The 22,572-nt window shown below is 53.1% G+C and overlaps 1 protein-coding gene across 1 annotated transcript in view; it reads left to right on the top strand.

The window, feature by feature from the left end:
* LOC147571417 (liprin-alpha-1-like) overlaps window positions 1-21,447 on the top strand; it is a 31,493-nt gene extending 10,046 nt beyond the window's left edge. The window contains exons 7-11 of the mRNA XM_086696421.1: window positions 986-1,069; window positions 3,039-3,170; window positions 5,806-5,885; window positions 9,010-9,151; window positions 21,077-21,447. Of these exons, the coding sequence (XP_086552547.1) occupies window positions 986-1,069; window positions 3,039-3,170; window positions 5,806-5,885; window positions 9,010-9,151; window positions 21,077-21,130 (492 nt within the window). The 3' untranslated portion in view covers window positions 21,131-21,447. The remainder of the gene's footprint in view (window positions 1-985; window positions 1,070-3,038; window positions 3,171-5,805; window positions 5,886-9,009; window positions 9,152-21,076) is intronic.
* The last annotated feature ends 1,125 nt before the right edge of the window (window positions 21,448-22,572 follow it).

Below are 22,572 nucleotides of genomic sequence, written 5' to 3'. Positions count from 1 at the left end.
GGAGATAGAATGCCAAGTAGGCTCCATGCTATCAGCACAGAGCCTGACACAAGGCTCGAAGCCCCAAACCTTGAGTTCATGACCTGAGCTGAAGCCAAGAGTCAGAACCCGACTGACTGAGCCACCCAGACACCCCTGTAAGAAATAAATCTTTAAGGAATTCACTCGGAGGTTCCACAAATAGAGTCGAGGAACGTGCCAGACACAGTCCCTGCCCTCCCAGTTCTCACAGCCCTCACCACCCACAGAGGAAGGCAGCAGTTGAAGAGGTAGTTTCCAGACATGATGTGGGCGGTGCTGGGATCGAGTGATGCACACAGGACGAGGGAGCCCATGACTGGGCAGCCAGTCCATCCTTCCGGAACCTGGGCTGAGGGAACCTGTAGCAGGGAGCCTGTCGGTGCTTCTGTGTCACCGGTTCCAGTGCAGTGAGGGTCCCAGTGGGAAGGGGGGTGGTTTCGTCACGGGATAATGACCCTCAAGGCTGCCATCAAGTCGGGCAGGCGGCATTGGGCGCCCACAGGCCCAGGCTCCAACAGAGCCTCTCCTCCTTTGTGATCTGCATGTCAAGTCTCCATTTCTTTTCTCACCTGTCCTCTCTCCTGTCCCTGGTCAGCCGTGTAGCCCGACCCTTTGTCTTTGGACAGTGTGCTGCTGAGGAAGCTAAATTGTTGGAAGTAACTTCCCAGCTTAGGAAGGCAGCACGCCTGTTTGCTCTTTCCGCTTGCTGCTTCCTCCTGTCCGTGCTGAGTGGCCAGGGGTGTCTCCCGGGGGACGAGGCACCGTCCAAGGATCCGGGACCCGGGGTGGGGACGAGACCATTGCCTACCCCCGGTCACCAGCATGGAAGCCCACTGCTTCCCACTGGCACGCATGAGGCCTGTAGGGACTGTGAGCAGGCAGAAGGCCGCTCACAGCATGTCGTGCGTAGGCACAGCGTGTGTGGTGGGGCAGCCAGCTCTTCTGACCCTGCTGTCGCCCGCAGGCCGAGCAGAGGGGTGGCAACATCGAGGAAAGGCTGCGCCAGATGGAGGCCCAGCTGGAGGAAAAGAACCAAGAACTGCAGCGGGTACGTGTCCGGGCGGAGCAGCCGCGCACCTGGCGGTGGTTGAGGATGAGGCGCAGGCTGGGGGTGTGGGGGTAGGGAGTGGTCCCTTGTTTCCCACTTCTCCCCACGTGGACGCCAGGCCCCTTCTCGATCCCATCAGGGGTACAGTGCACTCTTGTGCGAGTTGGATGCTAGTGAACACTGCTAGCCTGTGGACAATGTTCTCTGGACGCTGGGGCCCCGTAGGCAGTGCCGCCTAGGGGTGGAGGCACCCGCACAGCCCACTGTGCCCACCAGCTCGTTAGCAGCTACTCACGGTTGACGCGGGACCTCGTGGGTGTCCCTTGGCCAAAGCGGAGGTACTGGCCTGGGGTAGGGCAGCCTAGAGGAGGGGTCTCCTTCCTTAGGACATGACACCGAGGTCCTGAAATCAGGTCACGGGCCTGACCTTGGTCCCCACATCCTGAATTTCTACTTGAGATGTAAAGGCACAGGTCGGGGTAGATGTTCCTAAGAAGAGGAATAGCGTCATCGAGCCTTGACGAAAGGGAGGCCCGTGTCCCTTGAATCCCCTGAGATTTTTCCCTGTGGGAGCTGGTCGGACGTCAACATGAAACACCCAGGAGACAGAGCAGGCAGCCGCCTCCCCAACTTGGGACGTCCATCCAAGGCCATCGGGTTTTGTTTTCACCAGAAAACTCAAAACACTCACCCTTAACTTACACCAGACACTCGTGTGCTTGGCCCTCAGGGTCAGAGAATAAAACATGAGTTTCCGCGGAGTGAAGCTTCTGATGCCAGCGTGACGGCTCGCGTTGGCCGACCCCAGCCCGCCATGACACATGCACACAAGCGAGCACAACCAGACGCTAGCCTCTTGGGCCGAGAATTCCACCTCACCTACTTAGAGAAGCACTTCATTGCCTTTAGGACTGTATGGTAGTTTGGAGGGACAGGTGTTGAGATAAGGATTCTATTATAACTGAGACAATTCCAAGGACACTTTTAAGCTGCTTTGCTTGAAAAATACTTGGGTGCTGATCCCTTCTTGTGGGGTGGCCAGGGTCTTTTCCGAGTGACGGCCGTTGCTGCGTGTGAGGTGTGGTGGTCGTGCTTTCTGTTGCCTGCTCCCAAGGAAAGAGGTGCCAGCAGGTGTGGCTTGGAGGTGAGGAAGCCCGAGCCTGGAGGGACTGTCCATTGCCTAGCCTGCGGGTGTGTCCTGTGGGCTCTTCCTCCTCCCTGGGCCCCCCGACTGCAGGGCACATGTGTACTCCGTACCCCACGGCCCTCCGCCCGGCAGGAGCCCCTGAATCCTGCCGGCCTGTCCTCGCCGCTTCTGTTTTGGGTTAATTCAGGATATGCGGTAGGAACAAGTTTTTAAACCATACGATTGATGAGAGTTCTATAAAACACAGACCCGTGAACTTGGCGGTTCCGTTCGGAAATTACTTGAGGTAAATACAAGTTTCCATTACAAAACGTTCAGGAGATGTGTGAATTTCACGAAAAACAGGTCAAAGTCTTTCTCACCACTGAATCTTTCCCAAAGGGGATTTTTTTTTTATCTTTGGGTTTTGTCAATGGATTCATTTCTTTCCCCCTGAGGCCAGATCTGAGCTTGGGTTTCCGCCCCGGAATATGCCTCCTCCCGTGTGTAGATCAGCTGATCCCCTTGAGAATATGCTCTTTCCTGCATGTACATCTGCCTCCTGAGCCCATCTGAGAGCTAACAATGAGGACATTCGTGAGGGCCCATGCGTGTTTTGTTTCCCAGAAACAAAGGGACCTGCTAAGTGATGACCCCTGGGAAGCAGGTTCCTGCGTTTGTGTGCCCCGCTAGGTCGGTGCTGGCAGTGACGCACAAGCACGCCAAAGAGTGCCGTGGGAAGGGGCAGCCGAGGATGGCGTGCGTGTGGGTCACACCGCTGGTCATTCGCACGCCTGAGCCGGTGTTCGCACTTTGGCTTGAAGCCTGCGTCTTCTCTTTCAGGTAAGGCAGAGAGAAAAACTGAAGGAAGAGACTAATCAACATCTGTCCAGCACTATTGACAAGCTCCTTTCCGAATCTGACGAGCGTCTTCAGCGTCATCTAAAGGAAAGAATGGCTGCTGCAGAAGATAAGGTAGGCTATGAGAGACAGCGGCTGAGTGCCCCCGTCCTCACAGAGGAGACGCTCACGTTGTGATCCTGAGGAGCAGCGTGGAGCAGAGGCTAACAGCCACTGTAGAAAGTAGAAATGATTCTTTCACGCGGAAAAACTGCAGGCCTACGTTAAGTTCCCAGTGTCGTGTCCCCGCCCGACGTATGCGTGCGGGAAGGTGCGTCTCACTGTCTAGAAGAGGAGTATGGTCTGGGCCTTTACTAACTGAGACGTAACTGAGACTAACTGAGACGTAAGGAGTAAGCTAGCTTCATGCTAATCAAAGATGGGCACAGAAACAGCCATAGGCAGTATATAACTAAGGGGAGGGGCCGTGTGCCGATACCCCTTTGTTGATAGGACCCGGCGGTGGCTGGATGTGGTCGGCAGGCCCTCGTTTGCCACCCCTGTGCTGGAACCTTCAGCCTGGTTCTTGTCTGGGGAGCTAATTTCTACCTCTTTTGTCCAGACGGACCGGTAGGAGTGCGCAGTTCTGTCAAGCATTTAACCAGCTGAAAACAGAGTATCTCCTGTTCCATCTCCTGCCTTCCCTCTTTTCATCTGGGTTGGAAAGAGTCTAAGCCTGGACTCTTACACCATCATAACGGACACACTTGAGGTGTAACGGGAGGGAAGCAGTATCATAGGATCTCTGTGAGAGAAGCTCTGGTGGGGACAGTTGGATGCGGACCTGATACTACCGGTTCTGATTACACCTGTGTCCCTGTAGATGAGCCCAGAATCTTCCCTAAGATTGTCACTTGGAGACACCAGTGAGCAATGCTAATTTCACGACACACTTGTTTTGGGTAAAACCCATTATGAGGTGCGTTATTATACCCCACGTGAGGTTCTACCTTGATCACTGGGGCCAGCCTTTCGGTAGAAGGTTGTATGTGAGATTGGAAGTATATGTACGAAACTTAGGTCAGGTTTCCCAAGTGACTGAGGCATCACAGACCCTAAAAGCTAGTACAAACCAGTGTACCTGCTGCAAGTAAACGTAGGAACTTGTCATACTTACAGTCAGACAGTGATCCGTGAAGAAATTGTACATGGACAAAGGATGAGTAAAGGCTGTTACTGCAGTTTCACAGACAGCATTTCACTCTGTGGTCATGTGACGCGGTTCGTTGGTATGGCCATCGGCTCCATGCCTTGTCTGTGGTGCTGCGTTATTGTAAAGAGAAACGTAGGCATGGTCTAGCATGTGGAACGTTTGAAAGAATCAACACTAAAGGACTGTCGGTATCTTTCTCAGAAGTCTCTGTTAGGAGAAGTTGGCAATCTGAAAAAACAGTTACAAGAAATGCAACGTGAGAAGGTATTTCCGTCTCTCACTCATTCGGTGATCGGTTGAGACTGGAAAGGAGCAGGTGACCTCTGGGGCTCACACTTCCTCCAAGGCGAGCCACCACTGTGCTTTCGAGCGGCCCCACGCTCGCAAGTCTGAATGGCACGCATGTGGCGGAGTTGGAGCCGAGCAGCCTACGGGGTTCAGATTTCTGAGTCCCTTCGGGGGTTCGCTCGAAAGCTAAAATGTTCGCGTAAACCTTTCGTGGAGTGCAGCGTTGCCCAGCAGGAAGGTAACAGGTGACATGGGTGTCATCCCAAGGGTTCTCGAGGCTGCATTTGAAATGGTCAAACAGACGGGTGATGTTAGTTTTCACGCAGCCCGATGCAGGCAACATGTTATTGTATCATGTAAATAGTGTAGACATGAAGGAGCTACTCTACAATGTTTTTCCACATTCAGTCCTTGCAACCCACGGGGCGTCTCACAGTTCCATCCCCTGTGGTCGGGACCAGCCCCATTTTGGGCGCTCAGTTAGCCACGTGCGGTGGTGTCTGCGGCCTGGGACGGCACTGCCTAGGGGGTAGTTGTGTGACCAAAGCTCCTCGTCGGTTTTACTCCCTGGTGCTGCGTGTGCAGACGTGAGGCTGGGCTGCAGAGGGTCCACGACGGAGCACGTGCCTATTACACAGAAGGGCTATTCCCCCACCGCCCAGAAAGTCCTGCTCCTCTCTACATAATTAGGAAGAAGTCCTAGTGGCTCGGTGTTTCTCCTCTGTAACCTTGCTATGCCTGAGACCTAACTGTTCAGTAGGGTTTAGGACGTTCACTTGGTGATCCGGGTGTTTACTGGAGGACTCTTGGAGAGAATGGTCTTGGGGTTTGTAACTGCTGAATTTACCCAGCGTGGTTATGATGGTCAGCATTTCAGCACACTTGATGCAAGTAGTGTTTTCCATTTTTTCTTGAATTCTAATGAACCTACAGTGTGGTATCAGTTTCAAGTAGACAGCATACCGTTTCAACAATTGCACACGTGACTCTGTGCTCGTCACCATCACTGTGGTCACCGTGTGTCACCATACAGAGTCCTTAGGGTATCACGGACCGTATTCCCTGTACTGTGCTTTTCATCCCCGAGACGGCCTTATTTGATACCTGGATGCTGATGCCTCCTACTCACCATCATCTCTTTTGCCAACCGCCCCTACTCTCCTCTCCTCTGGCCACTACCAGTTTGTGCTCTGAGTTGAACGGACTCTTGATGCAAAGACTAGTTAACCTTGCTTGCAGTGAGTGTCGTTGTCATTTGCTGCTTTGCAGGATCACCTTCTACGGAAAATGGAAGCACTGAGGGCCATATTAAAGCGGGCAAGATCGAGAGGCTCTTCGCTTCACCACAGGTATGACATTTCCCGCTTCACAGATCTGTTTGAGACGCGGCTGGGGGCGGCTTCCCTCTGTCACCAGTATGACCTGAACCAGCTCATGGTTCCCAAGTAGAACCGTGGGTGTGCTATGGTATGACCCGCACCGGATCAGAGTTACACACAATAACCCTGAGTGTGTTGTAGTCTGACGCGATCCATTTTCCAGGTACCAGCTAACTGATGATGGGGCGGGGCTGGGGGGGGGACACTGCCCTTCACCGTGCCTAACATGAACCACCTCACAAACACATACGTTAGCACCTGCTGTGTATCTTCCAGAGGAATCCTTTGGCCGAATGGGCAGAGGGACTGGATGTAGCTCAGGGAGCCGGTAGCTTAGTAGGTGGCAAGAGGGAGAAGTAAAACCTCATTCCAGAGGTTAGGTTTGGAATCTCAGGAGACCGGGAGGCATGACAGAGCTCACAGCCATGGGAGGAGGAGTAGAAGTTAGGAAAAGTTCTGTTCGTGTTTGGGTGGGTTTATTTGCGGCCTCCCTCCCCCGAGTGTGGCAGTGATGGTGTGGGGCTAGGAGGGGTCCAGCCTGCCAGGTTCGGCCCAGCATCCCTGGAAGCTATGGTCCCTTCCGCAATGCCAGTGGGGTCACCATGGGAGTGCACACGTGGCCATGGTTGTGAAGGTCACCTTGACGTCGGTGGGGTTAGCGCAGTGCTCGCAGTTTCTTATATTTTTGAAAAGACTGGAGAATGACAGGTAATCGCCGCAACTCTGTTGGGACGTTGGTGAGTCGCCTGTGAGGGAGTGGGTCAGCCGGCTTGTGAGCTGCGTCCTGCAGACAGTAAATGTCAGGAAGTTATTCAAAGGTTTGCTTGCTTCTTTGTAGGAAATATGTACCATGTGAGAGTCATTCTGGTGTGACAGTGCCTCGAGGAGCTGACTGGGCCCCCTTAGGTGCAGGAAGCAGGCTCTTGCTCCAAAGGCAGGCCCACTCAGGCCTCACTGGGGACTGTGCGGCTTCCGACGGGGGCTCTCGGGAGAGTCGAGGGTGTGCTGTGGCTGTCTGTGTTGAGCCTGCTTGTAGGAGAGAGAAGTCAGGGCAGGTAGAGTCCCAAGCGGCCCTCCCTGTCCAGGGAACTACTGGTGGCACAGCGAATGTGTGTCCGGAGAGAGAAGCACACAGGAAGATCCGGGCACAGAGCAGCCTCTTGGTTGGCTGACGGAGATCCTCGCCAGCAAGACACCAGTGTGCTGAGTGTCACCATTCCAGGGCTTGATGACGGGTATGTGTGAGGAGGCCAAGGGAGCAAACAGTGGATGCGGTGCAGGCCACTCGAGTGCATGTTGGAGTTCTCAAGGGAAGGGGCTGTGCAGGCCCCTGGAGGGTGTCACCCTGGGGCAGTTGCCATAAGAGGGACGTCCACGCCCGTCACCCGCCTGAGGTGAGCTGGCCAAGGAGAAGGATAGAGAGGATCCCAGTGCTCCCGTGGTTGCAGAGGCATTGTCCGTGGTCACAGGTGGCCTTGTGGTCAGAAGACACCGGGCAGGAGACCGGCTGAGGAACAGGGTCTGTTTGAAGCCGTCTCACAAAGTGATCTCTCGTGTGGTGGCAGAAGCGAGGCTGGTGGGAGCTGTGTCGCCGTGAGCGGCCGGGGGCCGGGGGGACGAGACTGAGAAGGCGGCAGGCAGGCTGGACAGCTGAGCCCTCCTGGCACGACCTCACAGCCACGTCTTCCGTTTGTGTCCTCCTCTAGCAAGATGACATGGTCTGGGTTACAGAGGAAAAGAAAGGTGACGGACCAACTTCCACACGCAGGCGGGGCAGATGGGAGAGAGCTCTGGGATAGGACTGGATGCAGGGTGGTGGGGTCGGGAGCCAGGGAGCCTGAGATAGGGTGTCAGAGTCAGGGGACACACGCGAACCTCGGTGGAGCCACGAACCATGCCAGGTCCCATGCGGGGCGGCGTGTGTGGCTCTCCCCGATTGGCGATGTGTCGTGGCCCCACAGCGGTGAAGCTAGACCACCTGAGCTCAGGTGAGCAGTTGTTCTGGGAATGGGGGGACCAGAGGAGGGGAAGATGGTTGTGGCCAGCGGCCAGTTCCGACTTGGCTGTCTTAGAAACAAGCAGTACCCTGAGGCAGCACGTGCCAATGACGTTTCTTGAAAGGCCTCAGAGAAGAGCTTGAAGCACCACAGAGGAGACGCCCTGTCGTGGTGGCTCTGTCTCCAGGCCACAAGGGGTGACGCCAGGGGCCCCCTCTTTAGCTGATGTGAATCAGATGGGCGTGTTCTGTCTCCCGAGACCATAAGGATTTGTGAAATGGAAGGCAGCCTCTCTTCTTTTCCAGAGAGCGAGGAGCCCCTGGACTCCCGTGCAGGGTTCAAGTGTGGAGGGTGAGCCCTTGGCTGAGGCCGGGCACGTGGGCTGGCGGGTGCTCCTTCGCAGCTGCTGACCGCTTCGTGCCCAGATCCTTTGCTGAGGGGAGCAGCTGACAGCCCAATTAAGTGACTCCACCCTAGGGTCTCAGGGCTCCATGGAACTTTTCTGGAGACTTCTGTGGCCAAGGGGGACATTTGTCTGTTAGTCTAACTGCACAGAGGCCAGAGACGCTTTTGCCTTGGAAACACCGGGCGCATTGCCACCTCCTGTGTACGGGAGCTGCGAGGTGTGGTTCCCGAGGATCCTGCCGCGGATGCCCCTGGGGCGCCCGATAGTGGCTGGTGGAGGAAAACCTGGGGTCACCTGGCATCACAGCAAGGGCCTTGGCACATGTGGGCCGGTGGCAGGTGAAGGCCAGAGGGACGTACAGGAGTGCTTTCCGGTCAGTTGGGCAGGAGGTGGTGCAGACACGCAGGATGACAGCTTGACCGGGGGCAGGCGCTGCTCCACCTCGGGGACGTCTGGGCCGCGGGGATGCGTTGCACCTGCTGGGCCCGGGAGACCCTGTCTCCACAGGGCCCGGCTAGCGGGCTTGCACTGGAGCCAGGGGCAAGGATGCCTTCCTTGGAGACCTTTTGCTGTGACATCATGTTCCCAATTGATGGGTTCTGGCCTGGCTGACAAAGTCCACTTTTCTCTAGATAACAACCTTGGTGTGTGTGTGCGCGTGTTTGTTTGATTGTTTTCCTCCATATTTCAGGCGGACGCACGTCAGCAGCATCCCAGCTTCCAGGTTCCGTCTGGCGGACAGCCCCACGGATGCCAGCAGCACCAGCAGCAGCGCGGTGTTGCGGCGCCACCGGAAAGGCCGTGTGGCCCGTCTGCGACATGAGCCTTCCAAGGCAAGGACCTCCATCCTCTGGGGGCTCTCGTGGGACCCACCTGCCTGCTCCAATGTCACCTGCCTTTTCCTCTGTCTGTGAGGCTCTTCTGGAACTAAGGGACTGATAGGCTGCTTTCTCTTTTCCTCTTCCCCCATTCTTCTTTTGCTGCCTTAGAATTTACTTTTGAGAGCTTTTGTTCTTTCTTTGTATAAAGTAGCAATGTGGATGAAGATAGGACCTAGTGTTAAGCACAGCACAATGCAAATGAGTAAGGGTTTGAAATGCTAATGAAGGTTAAATGAACACGTGTCTTCATCGAACTTAAACAACAGAGAATTCACCTTTGGAGTTTAAGTACTTTTGTCCTTTGTCTCTTCAGCCGCCTATATTTTTAGATATTTGTGTAAGTTTTGAGCACCTGTAGTCATGGAACAAGTTTGGTGCAGATATCGTCCCAGAGCTAGGGTGCAGCATGACTGAAAAACCCAGATGAGGGGCGCCGGGTGGCTCAGTCGGTCAAGGGTCTGACTGCTGATTTCTGCGCATGTCACGATCTATGGTTTGGTGAGATCGAGACCCGCAGCCCCGCAGCCCCGCAGCCCCGCAGCCCCGCACGGGGCTCTGCGCTGACCGCGCCTGGAGCCTGCTTGGGATTCTCTCTCTCTCCCTCTCTCTGCTCCTCCCCCACTTGAAATAAAACAAAGAAGACAATAAATAGATAAAAAGTCAGAGGAGAGGCCTGCACCCCTATGTGTGCACAGTGTAGTGAGGGGAGACCAGCAGCGAATGGGAAGTAAAAGGTGAGATGTGTGTTAGTTATCTATTTCTGTTTGACAGATGATTGACAAAAGTCCCTAGATGGGCACCTGTGGATAGCCCCAGAGTCCAAGGGTGGCTCTCTGGGCAATTCCCAGTGTGGCAGTGGAGAGAGAGAGACAGATCTGGCAGAGAGCAAGCGGTCACAAGGTGGAAGGAGCTCAGTGAGCCAGGTGCTCAGGGAAAGGGAGACCGGTGGCCTGGTCGTGCTGGGTGGGGCCAGGCACGGTGGAGGCCGAGGACCACGGTGGTCTGGTCCAGGAGCCCTTGCGCTAAAGCCCGCTCGCCCGAGTTCCAGAGTCTGTGTAGACACAGTAGGGGCAGATTTCTGGAGGACTTGAACTCTGGTTGGGAGCAGAGACGCAGTGCTAGCTGGAAGGAGACACAGGGCAAAAGTTCTGTGGTTTGTGTTTTGTCATTTTGCTGTTTTGCCCTGGCGCGTCTGTGGTCACTCGTGGCTGGCTCGTGTTGTTTCTCCTGTATCTTCATTTGTCATTAGAGAGTGGGGTTTTGCCCCAATAGTCATAAATTGTCGTTAGCGTATCGCTGTATAGTACAGGTGGATACGGGTACGATCTAGATCATAATTTGTAAACGAAGTGTTTCTTCCAAAGAGATAAGGCACTGAGCATAGATGAACGGAAGCTCGATGCAGACAGCACGCTTTGCGGTGCCGACACTCGCGTTCAGGACTCCAAATCTCACGGGCTTACTGAGCACAAGTACTGCCTTCTACACTGAAACTCGGGACTCCTACAACGTGAAGCTGTCACCTGCCCCTAAGCCCGTTTTTATCACGTACCTGCCCAGGGCACCCTCCTGTAACCAGCACAGTGATTCGTGAGAGGTTGTCAATCCAATTCGAGGTCAGGATTTCACATTCACGTCCAGCAGGGCGTTAACAGAGTGGGTTTGTTTGGTGTTATACAAGGTGTTGCGGGAACTTCGGCATCCCCTCGGGTGATACTGTAAAAGTGTAACTTGGTTTCCAACAAGGAGAACAGTTACAGGAAAGTTTAGAATAGGCACCTGTTAGACGTCTTTGTTCTACAAGATGCCATGTTTCAGTAAGTTGTGTATGTTGTCATGGAGTTTTACGTCCCTGAGTGATAATTGGGAGTGTCTCTGGTAAATGTCGAATAGCCTATTACATTCAGATGTGCGGTGGAACAAAGTTCTGCGTCCAGTCGTGGTTGTTTCTAAATCTTCTCTCCATTATATCCATCTCGTTGTTCTCTTTAAAATATGTTTGCTCGTTTCGTCTTGGAAATTGTAGCTTCCAAGTGTGCAGTAAATCTGATTCCTCTTCCTTTCTTTGCATGCCTCTGTCAGCCTAGCGATGTAAGGAAGCATCGGAGAAAGCGAAAGTGTTTCGTAGTGCAACCTAGCTGTGTTTGTCTGTGGTGTGGGGGAGAGTGCCCGTCTCTTCACGGTGAGCACCACAGCTGGGTAAGGACGAGCGGCTGGCGTGTGCGGGGAAGTACAGGAGCCACTGGGAGCTCGAGCGCGGCGTGCGGTTTCCACGGTACCTGCGACGGCCACCAGAGCTCGCCGTTGTCTCTCGTTTGTGTCTTGCTCGCTGCGCTGCGAACTTTGTTCCATGAGACACAGAAGTTTCTAGGAAGAGAAATTACTGAAGCAGAGCCGTAGAGTTTCGATTTCGGGATATAACCACTTTTGACAGCCGTAGCCAGCAGCATTCAGAGAGCTCTTAGGGTTCGTTCGCCACCTGGTGTGTGCAGTGGTTTAGGATCCTGTGACCTGGCCCTCACAGACATCCCCGCGAGCCACAGCTTGTGTGGTTAGCCCATTTCCAGATGTGCAACCAGAGCCTGAGAGCCCGGGTCCTGTGCATGAGGACACTTTGCAGGGCAAACACTGGCCACGACACCACTCTGCCACATACCCCACCTTTGCTCGGGCGCCCTCCTCCCATTTACAGTGCCCCTCGCCGGGACAGGACACCTCCTGTGTCCAGAGGACAATGACGTGGGTGTGCCCATCCTCAGGGGAAGCGCCGTGCCTCGGGACGGAACCCTCGACCAGACAGTCCGCCTCATAACTGGGATGCCTTGCTCCCTGGACCGGACCCCCATCCCAGACCTTCCCAGCCATGCGCTGACAGGGCCGTGCCTCTGATACAGAGCTGGGCGGCAGCTGGGGGAGCCCCTCCACTGCACAGACGGTGTGTCCGTTCAGTTGAATTCTTGCGTTCAAGTGCCAGTTCGGTCACTGGTTGTTTTGTGACCGGGGTGTATTCATCACCGTCTTTTTTTTCCTGCTTTGCTCTCCTGGTAAGTGAGGACAGCGCAAGGTTCACGGCCCTTGGGGTGTCCACACACTGCCCATCGGTGCACGGTCCTCAGAGATCAGGAGCTCACATCGGCGCCGGGGCACAGAGCACGCCCTGCATTCTGCTGGCTCGTGCTGCCTTTTCCTCTGTAGCAAGACTTTCTCAAGGAACAGAGGGTCGCGTGATGAACACCCAGGCAGGATGGCCTGCTCCCGCAGCTCACTGATGGCTACTTGGAGGGCTCTTTGGAGGTTTTGGGGGATGAAGTCTAGGCGTACGGGCAGTGGGTGTCAGGTCCGTGCAGACAGGGCCAGCACGGGCGTTGCACTTCCCAGCCTGGCGGGAGCCTCCCGTTTTGGTTGAGACTAAAATGGCCCATAGGCACAAGTCTGGCAGGACCCAGTGCTGGGCGGGGGCCTGTGTGTGGACTGCGCTGTGACCCAGGGGAGGGTGTGCTCCCGGAGCCCTCCGTCTCTGCTCACCTCATAGCCTGGTCGCTAGCGTGGCTCCCTGTCCTGTTCCCCTTTGGGTTTGTTTTCTCCATATCCTTGCTTCCACCTGGGTATGAAATCTACTTGTGTTGAGGGAGTCTGACCCTGTTTGCTTTTATGTGGATAATTTGTAGCCTGTTAAGGTAGCCTTTTGTTGTCTGCCGATTGTCAGGAAATCAGGAGAGGAGGCAGGTGTTTTGGAGCTGTTGGTGAAGCTTGTGTCTTCCCTGAGCTCAGCTCCGCTTGGTGCTGACCGCCATGGGTGTCCCGAGCCCCGTGCAGCTTCGGAGGTCCTGGTACAAACCCAGTTGGCTGTGCCTGTCTCGCCAGTCCTACACGTGTGTCTCGTGAGATCCGGCCCTGCCTCACCCCCAGGACCTGTCAAGGGTCATAACGCTGGCGGGTCCGTGGCCCCACGGTCCTTTCCAGGGCCCACAGCCACATAGCCGCAGACCCACCGCCTGTCACAGAAGGAAAAATGGAGTCTGAAGGGGTTCATTTGTCGTGACGGCAGCCACGGGACACTGTGTCTCCACCGTGTCGAGCAGACTGTCTGTAAGCTGCAGATGAGTCCGTCAGTTTGTAACATCACCCGAAACGGCCCCGAGAAGCAGAAGTCAGACCCGAGTGTGGGGTCAGGGGGTTGGGTGCCTTGTCACTTTACACACGTCCCCGTAGGTTCCAGCCTTGCATCGCTACCAGAAGTGACAGTGGGTTAGGCCACAAGCTCGCTCCACTTCCCCCAAACAAAGAGCTTTGGACAATCGTGCACGGGAGGGCTCCGTGCTCACCAGGGTTTGCCCTGAACGGCGTCAGGAAACAAACACCTTCCTTCTCAGCTGGCCGTGGTGTATGGTGACATGGTTTGGGTCTCCGCCTCTACCTTCTGTGGCCGGGCTCCTGGTGGTGCGAGGTCCTGGGGAGGGTACACCCCTCGGTGCCGATGGGCTGGGGGTCTCAGTGGGCCCACTGCCCGGACGCGAATCCACCCTTTCGCCTGGCGTTAGGCCGATCCTAGGAAGTCGTTTTGGACCCTGCACAAAGCACAGCTCATAGCTTTTCAAATGAGTTGCTGGCTGTGATTTCAGGGCCGTGTGCTCCTCTGTCTGGGCGCACGGTGAACTCATGTCACTCTCCTCTCCACCCCACAGTTGCTGCCTTTGGAGGGAGAGTCACAAGATCGTGTGGCAAGGACACGATGTGGACCGTCAGCTCCTTCTTCCCAGAGGTCCCTGAGCTTGGACAGGCTGCAGCAAGGGGCACCGCACAAGGCCAGCCACGAGGACATCAGGGACGCCACAAAGTAAGGGGCACAGGCATCGTAGGAGACATGCCTGTGCGCTGGTTTTCAGCTCTGAGAAACCTTTGATCTCTACATGGGGGAGAAAGGGTCGGAACAGCGATTCCAAAGAGAGGCCAATGAACCGAGCTTACGTGCACGGCGTTCTTGGGATACCTGCCTGGGTGCCCTGGGTGTGGCCAGCAGAGCAAAAGGCAGGTGGGAAAGACCGGAGTCTTGTGATGCTGGTGGCTGTAGGGCAGCCTCGTTTGCTCAGATCCTACGCACCAGCCGTCCTGAGACCTCCCTTTTCCTCCCGGTGGATCCTGGGTGACATGCTCCCTAGGGCTCCTCCCCTGGGCCGCACTGTGCCCTGTGGGGCTGTCAGGAGCCATGCTCTCTTCCCCCCACCCCCACCACGCAGCTCCAGCAGCCCCTCTGTTACTCGCACCACGCCCTGGGGTGGCTCAGGTGTGCATGTCCTCCGTGCTCCCGGGTCACAGCCAGGGAGGGGTGCCGAGCGTTCTCAACCCAAGGGGCTTGGACTCCAGATAATACTTGGGAGGGAGAGAGTGTCAGCTCCCAGGGCATTGTGCTTCTAATCACGTGGGGCGGTGTGTCGTGTGACGAGCACGCGTGGAAGATGCTCTCCTGTGCGTCCCCCAGATCCCCGGGCTCTCGGGATGGCCCCTTGAGCAGCCTCAGCAAAACTGGCAATAGCCGGGACTCACTGAACCACGCCCCCAAGAAGAAGGGCATCACAAAATCCATCCGCTGGTTGCTCACCAGAAGACAAAAGGTCCACCCCAGCCACGCTAGCGACGAGCCTGCATGACCAGGTTGGTGTCCCCTGCGTGTTTCCAGCGTGTGGGTGGTCTTACTGGCCTCATTCCTCTAGATCCGTGGTCTCTCTGCCTGCGGACCCCTCCCCGTGTCGGGAGACCTCACGTGGCTGTGGACACCCCCCACCTCCCATTTCATCACTCTGCTTCCCCACAGCCGCTGAATTGGAGCCACGGAATTGAAAACCCTTCCCAAGGTGCCCTGGGACTCCGCAAATTGGGCGCACAAGCTGAAAAACACCAAAAACTTTAAAAAATAAGCATTGTGTTTCTTGTCACCTTGCTGAGCACTTTTCAGCTGTACCTGTTTTTCAAGCAGTAGCTGTTCGTTTGGTCAATAGACTCTATAGCTGCAAAGCAGTATTATGTCCTCCACGGACATAAAAAGGCCTCCAGGGCCTTTTGCTCCTGGAACCATGCTGGGAAAATTCGGTCCCTTACATGTTGCCAGTGTGTTTTCTTCCACATCCTTATACTTTCTGTAATGAAAACGTTAAGATTCGTGGTAGTGCCCTCTGGCTCTCACACCCACTGCTCCCAGAAATGTGTATGTCTTGTAAGTCCAGAGGTCACAAAATTGGCCAAAACATTCCCCTGTGTTTCCTACGTTTATTTTGTCATCTTCGGGAGGTATGGTTTAAGTACTTGGTCGTATGAGGACAGCGTTTATTGAGTTGTTTGCCCCAGCATTTGATTCAGTTTCACAGAGTGTGTGTAGGTGACTTTCTCCGGGGCTGAGATGTTCAAATCGCTGACTTGGGTTCTGTGTTACCATAGGTATCACGCAGTGTCTGAGAGTGGATCATACTGTGGTCTCTGTGGACATGCACGGCCAGTCCCAGAAACATACGGTTGACCCTTGAACAGCCAGGGTTTGAAGATCAGGTCCACTCGTATGCAAGTTATGTGTTTCCATCCAGTAGAGTATTGTAAATGTATTTTCTCCTCTTTATGGTTTTCTTAATCACATTTACCTTGTTTTATGAAGGAATACAGCATATACACGTCACTTATAAAATATGTGTTAACCGACTGTTTCTGGTAAGGCTTCTGGGTACAGTGGGCTATGAGGAGTGAAGTTCTCAGGGAGGTGGCGGTGAGGTAGAGCCCCATAAGGCTCCACGAAAGGTGCCTAGTGGTGACAATGTCCGCCTCAGGAGAATGAGTCTCAGAGTTATTACAGAGTTATTACAGAGAAATGTGATAACGATCTGTAAGTGTTTTAAGCGTGTCCATGTGTTTGAACAACTGTTATTTTACCTAGTGAAAGACCTTGGAAATGAACTGGGTATATGTGTTTCCTGTACTGTGTACTTCATTTTAAATCTCTTCACAGTTGACAGAAGCCGTCTTTCACCAGAAGTAACTAGTGAATCATCTGGTGATTTTTCGATGTGTCCTAAAGCAAATGCAATAGTTATTACTTTGCATGAAAGTGAGGTGTCCCGTCACAGTCTCTTAATATGCTGGGGAGTCTTTTCAGGTTTCTCTGATTTTCAACCGAGTCCACAAAGCGGGCTCTGCGATTAGAACTGAGACGTTTGTGTTGAAGTGACAAGGTGCCCAGGCTCGGGGCCAACAGTGTTGTCTGACGGGAGGAAGGTTTTCCAGAACACCCGGAGTGTGCAGCTGAAGCATAGGCTTGGGGCACACAGCGGAGATCCTTGTCCTGCATTACAGGGTGTGGATGTGATGGAGAGAGCTTTCGGCAGCCACCGTGGCCATGGGTGTTTACTGTCGGCAGAGGTGCTGGTTTGGAGGAAGGACCCGGGGATTCGCTGGGTCCTATCGATCGGCCTTAAGGAGGATGCCAACAATCGCGTAGACGGTGGAGTTCACGGCACGTTGATGGCCTTAGATGGGACCTTCGATGTCACCGCCCTGGCGCTTCTGGTGCAGATCCCGACCCAGCACACACAGGTGACACCGGGCCGTCTGCACCCGCCCACTGCTCTCCTGCTGGAGACCCCGCAGCCTGTATTAGAGCAAGGCAGCGCGTAGCTTCACCGCACAGCTAGTCCTCTCTCGCCAAACCCGGTCTGTTTTGCGCGGCACGGAGTCCTCGGTGCTGCCTCCTCCTGCCTGAGCTCTGCCTGTCCCTTCCCCTCACAGGCTCGTGAGACTGGCGTGCATTTAGCTCTTATGTGGAGAGAGAAACACTCTTACTTCGTGTGCCACGTGGAAGTTTCATGGCTTCTGTTTCTGATTTCCCTGTGGAATTCTGTTCGACTCATGGGCTCAGTGGAGAATCAGGACTCTTTCGATCCTTCTACAGAACACTGTACACCTTTGGGAATGCCCTCAGTGTCCCCTCTGCAAACCCCCCTCCACGGCACCCTTGTCTAATTTCCCGGAGAGCATGGACCCCTCTCCCCAAAGGCCCATTCCTGTGGGCTTCCTGGGGGGCTCAGATGATTCGGCGCTCGACCCTTGCTTTGGGCTCAGGTCATGATCTCATAGTTGGTGGCGTCGAGCCCCAAGTCGGGCTCCGTGCCGACAACTTGGAGTCGGCTTGGGATTCTCTCTCTCCATCTCTCTCTGCCCCTCCCCTGCTCATGCTGTCTCTCTGCCTCTCAAAGATAAGTAAATCAAGCCCATTAATGGACTCCACATTAACATCTCTGATTGAAAATACACTATTAGGATTCAATGGGTATTGTTTTGAGTTTGAAGTCTTGGTTTCGACGCAATTGCAATATGTTGTCATCCTTTAGATTGACATTAACTTTTGGGGTGTCGGCTCGTGATTTCAGGCTCGTGCTATCTTGGAATGGGAGTCGAACCACCTTTTGGTCATGGCGACTGACCAAAGGGTTGGTGAAATAAGTTTTCAGCCTAATGATATCTAAATTTGCGTTAACTGTTAAGTATTATATTTGGGGATGCCTGGCTGGCTGAGTCAGAGGACAGCGTGACTCATAATCTCTGGGTTGTGACTTTGAGCCCTGTGCTGGGGGTAGAGATTTCCTAAAAGTAAAATCAAAAAAAAAAAAAAAACAAAAAAAACAAAAGGAACGTAGATTATTATGTTTGTAGGGATCACGTACCAGACTACTCTTCCAAATGCGGAGATAATTTTACCTTACAAGTTAAGCTTAGCTCTTAATTTATTAACAAATGAGCTTTGGGGCGCCTGTGTGGCTCAGTTGGTTAAGTGTCTGACTTTGGCTCAGGTCATGATCACACTGCTTGTGAGTCTGAGGCCAGCATGGGGCTGGCTGCTGTCTGCGTGGAGCCTGCTTTGGGTCCCCTGTCACCCTTTCTATCTGCCCCTATCTCACTCACACACAATCGTTCTCTCTCTCTCTCTCTCTCTCTCTCTCTCTCTCTCCCTCTCTCTCTGAAAATCTAACAAACAGGGGTGCCTGGTAGCTCAATCATTTAAGCATCTGAGTCTTGCTTTCGGCTCAGGTCATGATCTCACACTTCGTGAGTTTGGGCCTCCCATTGGGCTCAGCGGTGACAATGGGGATTCTGCTTGGGATTCTCTCTCTCCCTAGCTCTCTGCCCTTCCACAACTCATACTGTTTGTGTCTCTTTCAAAAATAAATAAATGTACCTGCAAAAACGTAGAAAACACCCAAACCAATGGGCTATTGAGAAACCAATATTTTAACAGAGGTGAGGAGTTTGGTTTCTTTCCTTTTGGTATTTGACTTTTGATAGTCTTGAGAAATATTTTTCACATCATAACACGTTGACGGCAGCCTGGCAGTAGAGCCTGTAAGTTGCGTTTGGGGGCGCCTGGAGGTCTCTCTGCAGTCCAGGGCCCTGTGCTCTGGGGGAAGGTTACAGTCGTTCATTGAACAAGACACGAAGTGTTGATTTCTCCTTATACAACACCAGGACTGATTTACTCCCACACCACTACTTAAGACTGTCTTCATTGCCATAAGAACACTTGAGTGTGACGAGAATAGGACACGTGAAAGGGTGCGGTGGGACTGTCCTAGCGTGTGGCACTGTCCGCAGCTTAAAGACTGTTTTGAAAACAAAAAGGTAGTATCTTGTATAGCAAGAAGGTGATTTCACAAAGACAGTGCGGCAGGTCCAGTCAGCCCAGGACTGTCCTGACTTGTGCCCGGTCAGGGTCCTGGCACAAATATGGCCCTGCCTCCCTTTACCGCCTGGGGCAGCCGTCTGGGCAGGGGGCCCCCAATGGCTGTCAGGAATGGGGGTAAACAGCTGTAAACAAACTTGCAGAGTGAGGTCATTTTAAAGGGCTGGTGACCTTACTATATATTTTTGGTTTTTATTTCACAATGGGTCCTGTAATTTCCCAGGATGATGATAGAAGCTTCAGGAGGGCACCTTCTTAGAGATAGCAATGTGGATCAAGACACTCTTGACTTACCTGCTGGGTCAGCAGAGACTCTCCCTGCAGGCTTCTGGGTCACTTCCTCTCTGTCCTCTATGCAGCCAGAGAAGACGCTGCTGGTCTGTATGTGACGTGCTGCTCTGCCCCAGCCTCTTGGCGGAGGTATGGGAGGCTCTTGGGTTGGAATGTGAACACTGATGGAGAATGGCCGACTTCATATGTAACAAGGCGTTCAGATGCTGTGGCATGCTCAGGCTCAAATGATCTAAGGTTACTCCTCACTTCTGCTTATCAAAGTTTCACAGTGAAAGAGATTTTTTTAACTTTTCTATCTGATGGAATATTAGCGTATTCTCTCAACTACTACAACTAGGCATCGTGGGTGTCCTCAGAGCGTTGGACCAGCCTCAGAGCGACACTCGCAGAGCTACGTATGTGATGGGCAGCCCTGGCCCCTCTTTCCCAAGATGGCAGATGGACACGGCGAAAGTGTTTTCATGGCCTCTACTGCCCCATTGCTATTTGAGAGTGAACTCCCGGGGACTCCCCCGGCTGCTTGCGGGTGGAGAGAACCCCACTCAGAAGTGCCCCGGGAGCCCTCAGTGGTTGCTGCTGTGGTTTAGAATGTGTGTGGCTGTATTTGTGCCCTCATGTGCTATTTTAAGACTAACCGCATGCTGCATTTGCACGCTGCCCCTTGTGTTGCTTGGAGCAGGCATAGTATCTGCACCACAGAGGCTGGATTCAGCCAGTCATGTCTTAATCCTGCCGACGCCTCCTGTTGGTGAGTAGAGGGCACCGTCCATGCAGGCCACAGTCGGACACCCTGTGTCCTGTCTGCGCAATGTCCGTGTGAGCCAGGACAGCCGCAGCAGGCTCACTTAGGGACTTTCAGAAACACACAGACACGCAGACGCACATAGACAGACTCACACACACATACACATACGCGCGCGCGCGCACACACACACACACACGCACACACACACACACACACACACACGAGCTTCTCTACACCTGCTAAGAGGATTCTGGTGTTTGTGTGCTTAGACTTAAAGAGGTTGGTGTGTTCTCAGTTTTTCCGGAGAAAACTGTATTTCCACTCTTTTCGTAAAAAAAGAAGTTTGGCTTCAGTGTCTGCTAATGTCTTTTGTGGTAGGGAGGCAGGCTTGCTGTCGGAGCAGTAGGAGATTTTCCAGGTCTGAGCTGACCTTCCCGGTCGTTCGGGAGCAAGTGGCACTGGCCTTTGCCTGGTCTGCTGGAGCTCCTAGGTCAGCAGGCCCTGGCTGGCTTGTTTTACGCACACCTTCTTGAATGAACCAGGCCCAAGAGGATTCTAGTCCTCACGTGAGTGACGCTGGTGGCCTCTCAGTTGAGAGATTAGCTTGTAAGAGCGGAAGCACATTGCCCTCTGAGGGGCTGAGTTTGAACTTGGAGATTTCGGGTGTGGGCCCCGGAGCCCAGCCCTCTTCTCCCTGCTCTGCGGGCCTCGGGGGGTGGGCTTTGTGCTGCTCTCATTCTGTTTTCCTGTCTCAGCCACAGTGTTTGATTGTTGGGAGCTCCTGGCTGGAGGCCAGGTGGAGCCTATGACACTTGAACTTAGGGTAGTGAGTTTGAGCCCCATTTTAGAATGGAGATTACTTAAAATCCTGGAAAAAAAAATAGTTGATTCCTTCATCTTGTTTTTTTTTTAATTTGGTAACTTTCAGTCTTAAGCCAGTATGAACTCAATCGAATGATTCTCATTGGTCATGCAAAATGCTTCATATTTTCTCTAGATTCTCAAATCTCTTCAGCCAGGAAGGTCTTTGGGGACGGGGGGCACGCGCTAGGCCCCACCTGGGGCCCTGGAAGGTGCTTTTCGGGCTGATGTCTTAAGACTGATTCTTTCCTTTATCTTGCAGTTTACCCACACTGCTTCTACCGATGGTCTTGCAGCACGCAGAGCCCAGCAGTGACTACATTTGAAACTTCAACCAGATCTTTCATCTGTTAATCCTTGTTATATGGACCCTGAGATATTTTCTTACAGTATTTAATTACTGAAAAATTCGTGAATAGGATCGAGAAACTCATTTAGCATGTAATGTTTCGTACATTTCTGTAAATTTGTCACTCCCTATAGATAGTTCCTTACTTTCATGTATATCCGGGCTATAAATATCCTTTGGAATCAATTGATGTTCTTATATCGCAGTTTAGTCTTTCAAGTGTATGTACTATCATGGTTGTATGTATAAATCCTACGACAAATACAGGGCTTTTATAACCTGTGCATGTATTGTAATTATCATTGTTTAATTGTTTGTTAAGAAGCCCTGACAGAGAAAAGGATTTTACCACGTTTGTCAAATCACCGTGACACAGCCTGCATTATCCTTTACGAATGTCCCTTAGCTCTACAACCATGGTTTTGATATAATCAGACTTAATTTGCAGCAATTGTCATTGTATTTTAATGACTCACCTTAACTACACTTTTTCTAGCAAGCAATGCTTTCTTCTGCAGTGTGAACAGATTAAAAATATCTGGTGTTAACTATCAGCTAAAGAAACTTGGAGTGGAAAGCTGATTGAAACACTGTGACAATCTCCCAGGGCCGGTATGCTGTTTCTGAGCCTGGTCCCCGGGGGCCTGGGCAGTTTGCCTGCAGTGACCCGCACAACCTGGGAGCTGAGGCCCCAGAAAGCCTGGGTGGGGCAACCTGGCCACCTCTTCCCCGAAACCCTGCCCACCCCCTTCTCCCCCCGCCCCCAACCCGAACCTTAGACCCCTGGCAGCAGAACTCTCAGAGGACCAATCAGGGTGCACTGGTCTCCCACCTCGGGCCAGGGCGCTGGGTGCTCAGCACAGAGCAAGATGCAAGATCCTGGAAACAATGTAGTGCAACTCTAATAAAGGCCTTATTGTTCTTATGGAAATCAGCTGTTTAGATTTGTTTGTAAACAAGTTTACGGAGTGGACCTCATTCTCCATTTGTAGATTTTATTTAATTTTTTTATGTTTCTTTATTATTGAAAGACAGAGAGAGAGACAGAGCATGAGCATGGATGCTGCAGAGACAGGAGAAGACACAGAATCCGAAGCAGGCTCCAGGCTCCGAGCTGTCTGTCAGCACGGGGCCCGACGTGGGGCTCGAACTCACAAACTGTGAGATCGTGAGCTGAGCTGAAGTCGAACGCTTAAGTGACTGAGCCACCCAGGCGCCCCATCTCCATGTGTAGATTTTGAGGAGACAGCCATTTCAGGTTATACGAGTAGCCAACGTAACTTATAATTTTGAGGTGGCATATAAAAAAGCCACCCAGGAATGTGCTCAGATCATGGTGCCTTATTTCTTATGCAGCTGGTACAGAGATAGAAACGACATGTCTCTTTACATGTCGTTTCTGCTTTTCA

This window comes from Puma concolor, unplaced genomic scaffold (genome assembly GCF_028749965.1).
Source record: "Puma concolor isolate L17-30 unplaced genomic scaffold, mPumCon1.1.hap2 unalloc_scaffold_28, whole genome shotgun sequence".
Lineage (NCBI taxonomy): Eukaryota > Metazoa > Chordata > Mammalia > Carnivora > Felidae > Puma > Puma concolor.
Note: the sequence above shows the minus strand (reverse complement) of the source record. Positions and strands in the feature narration are given on the sequence as shown.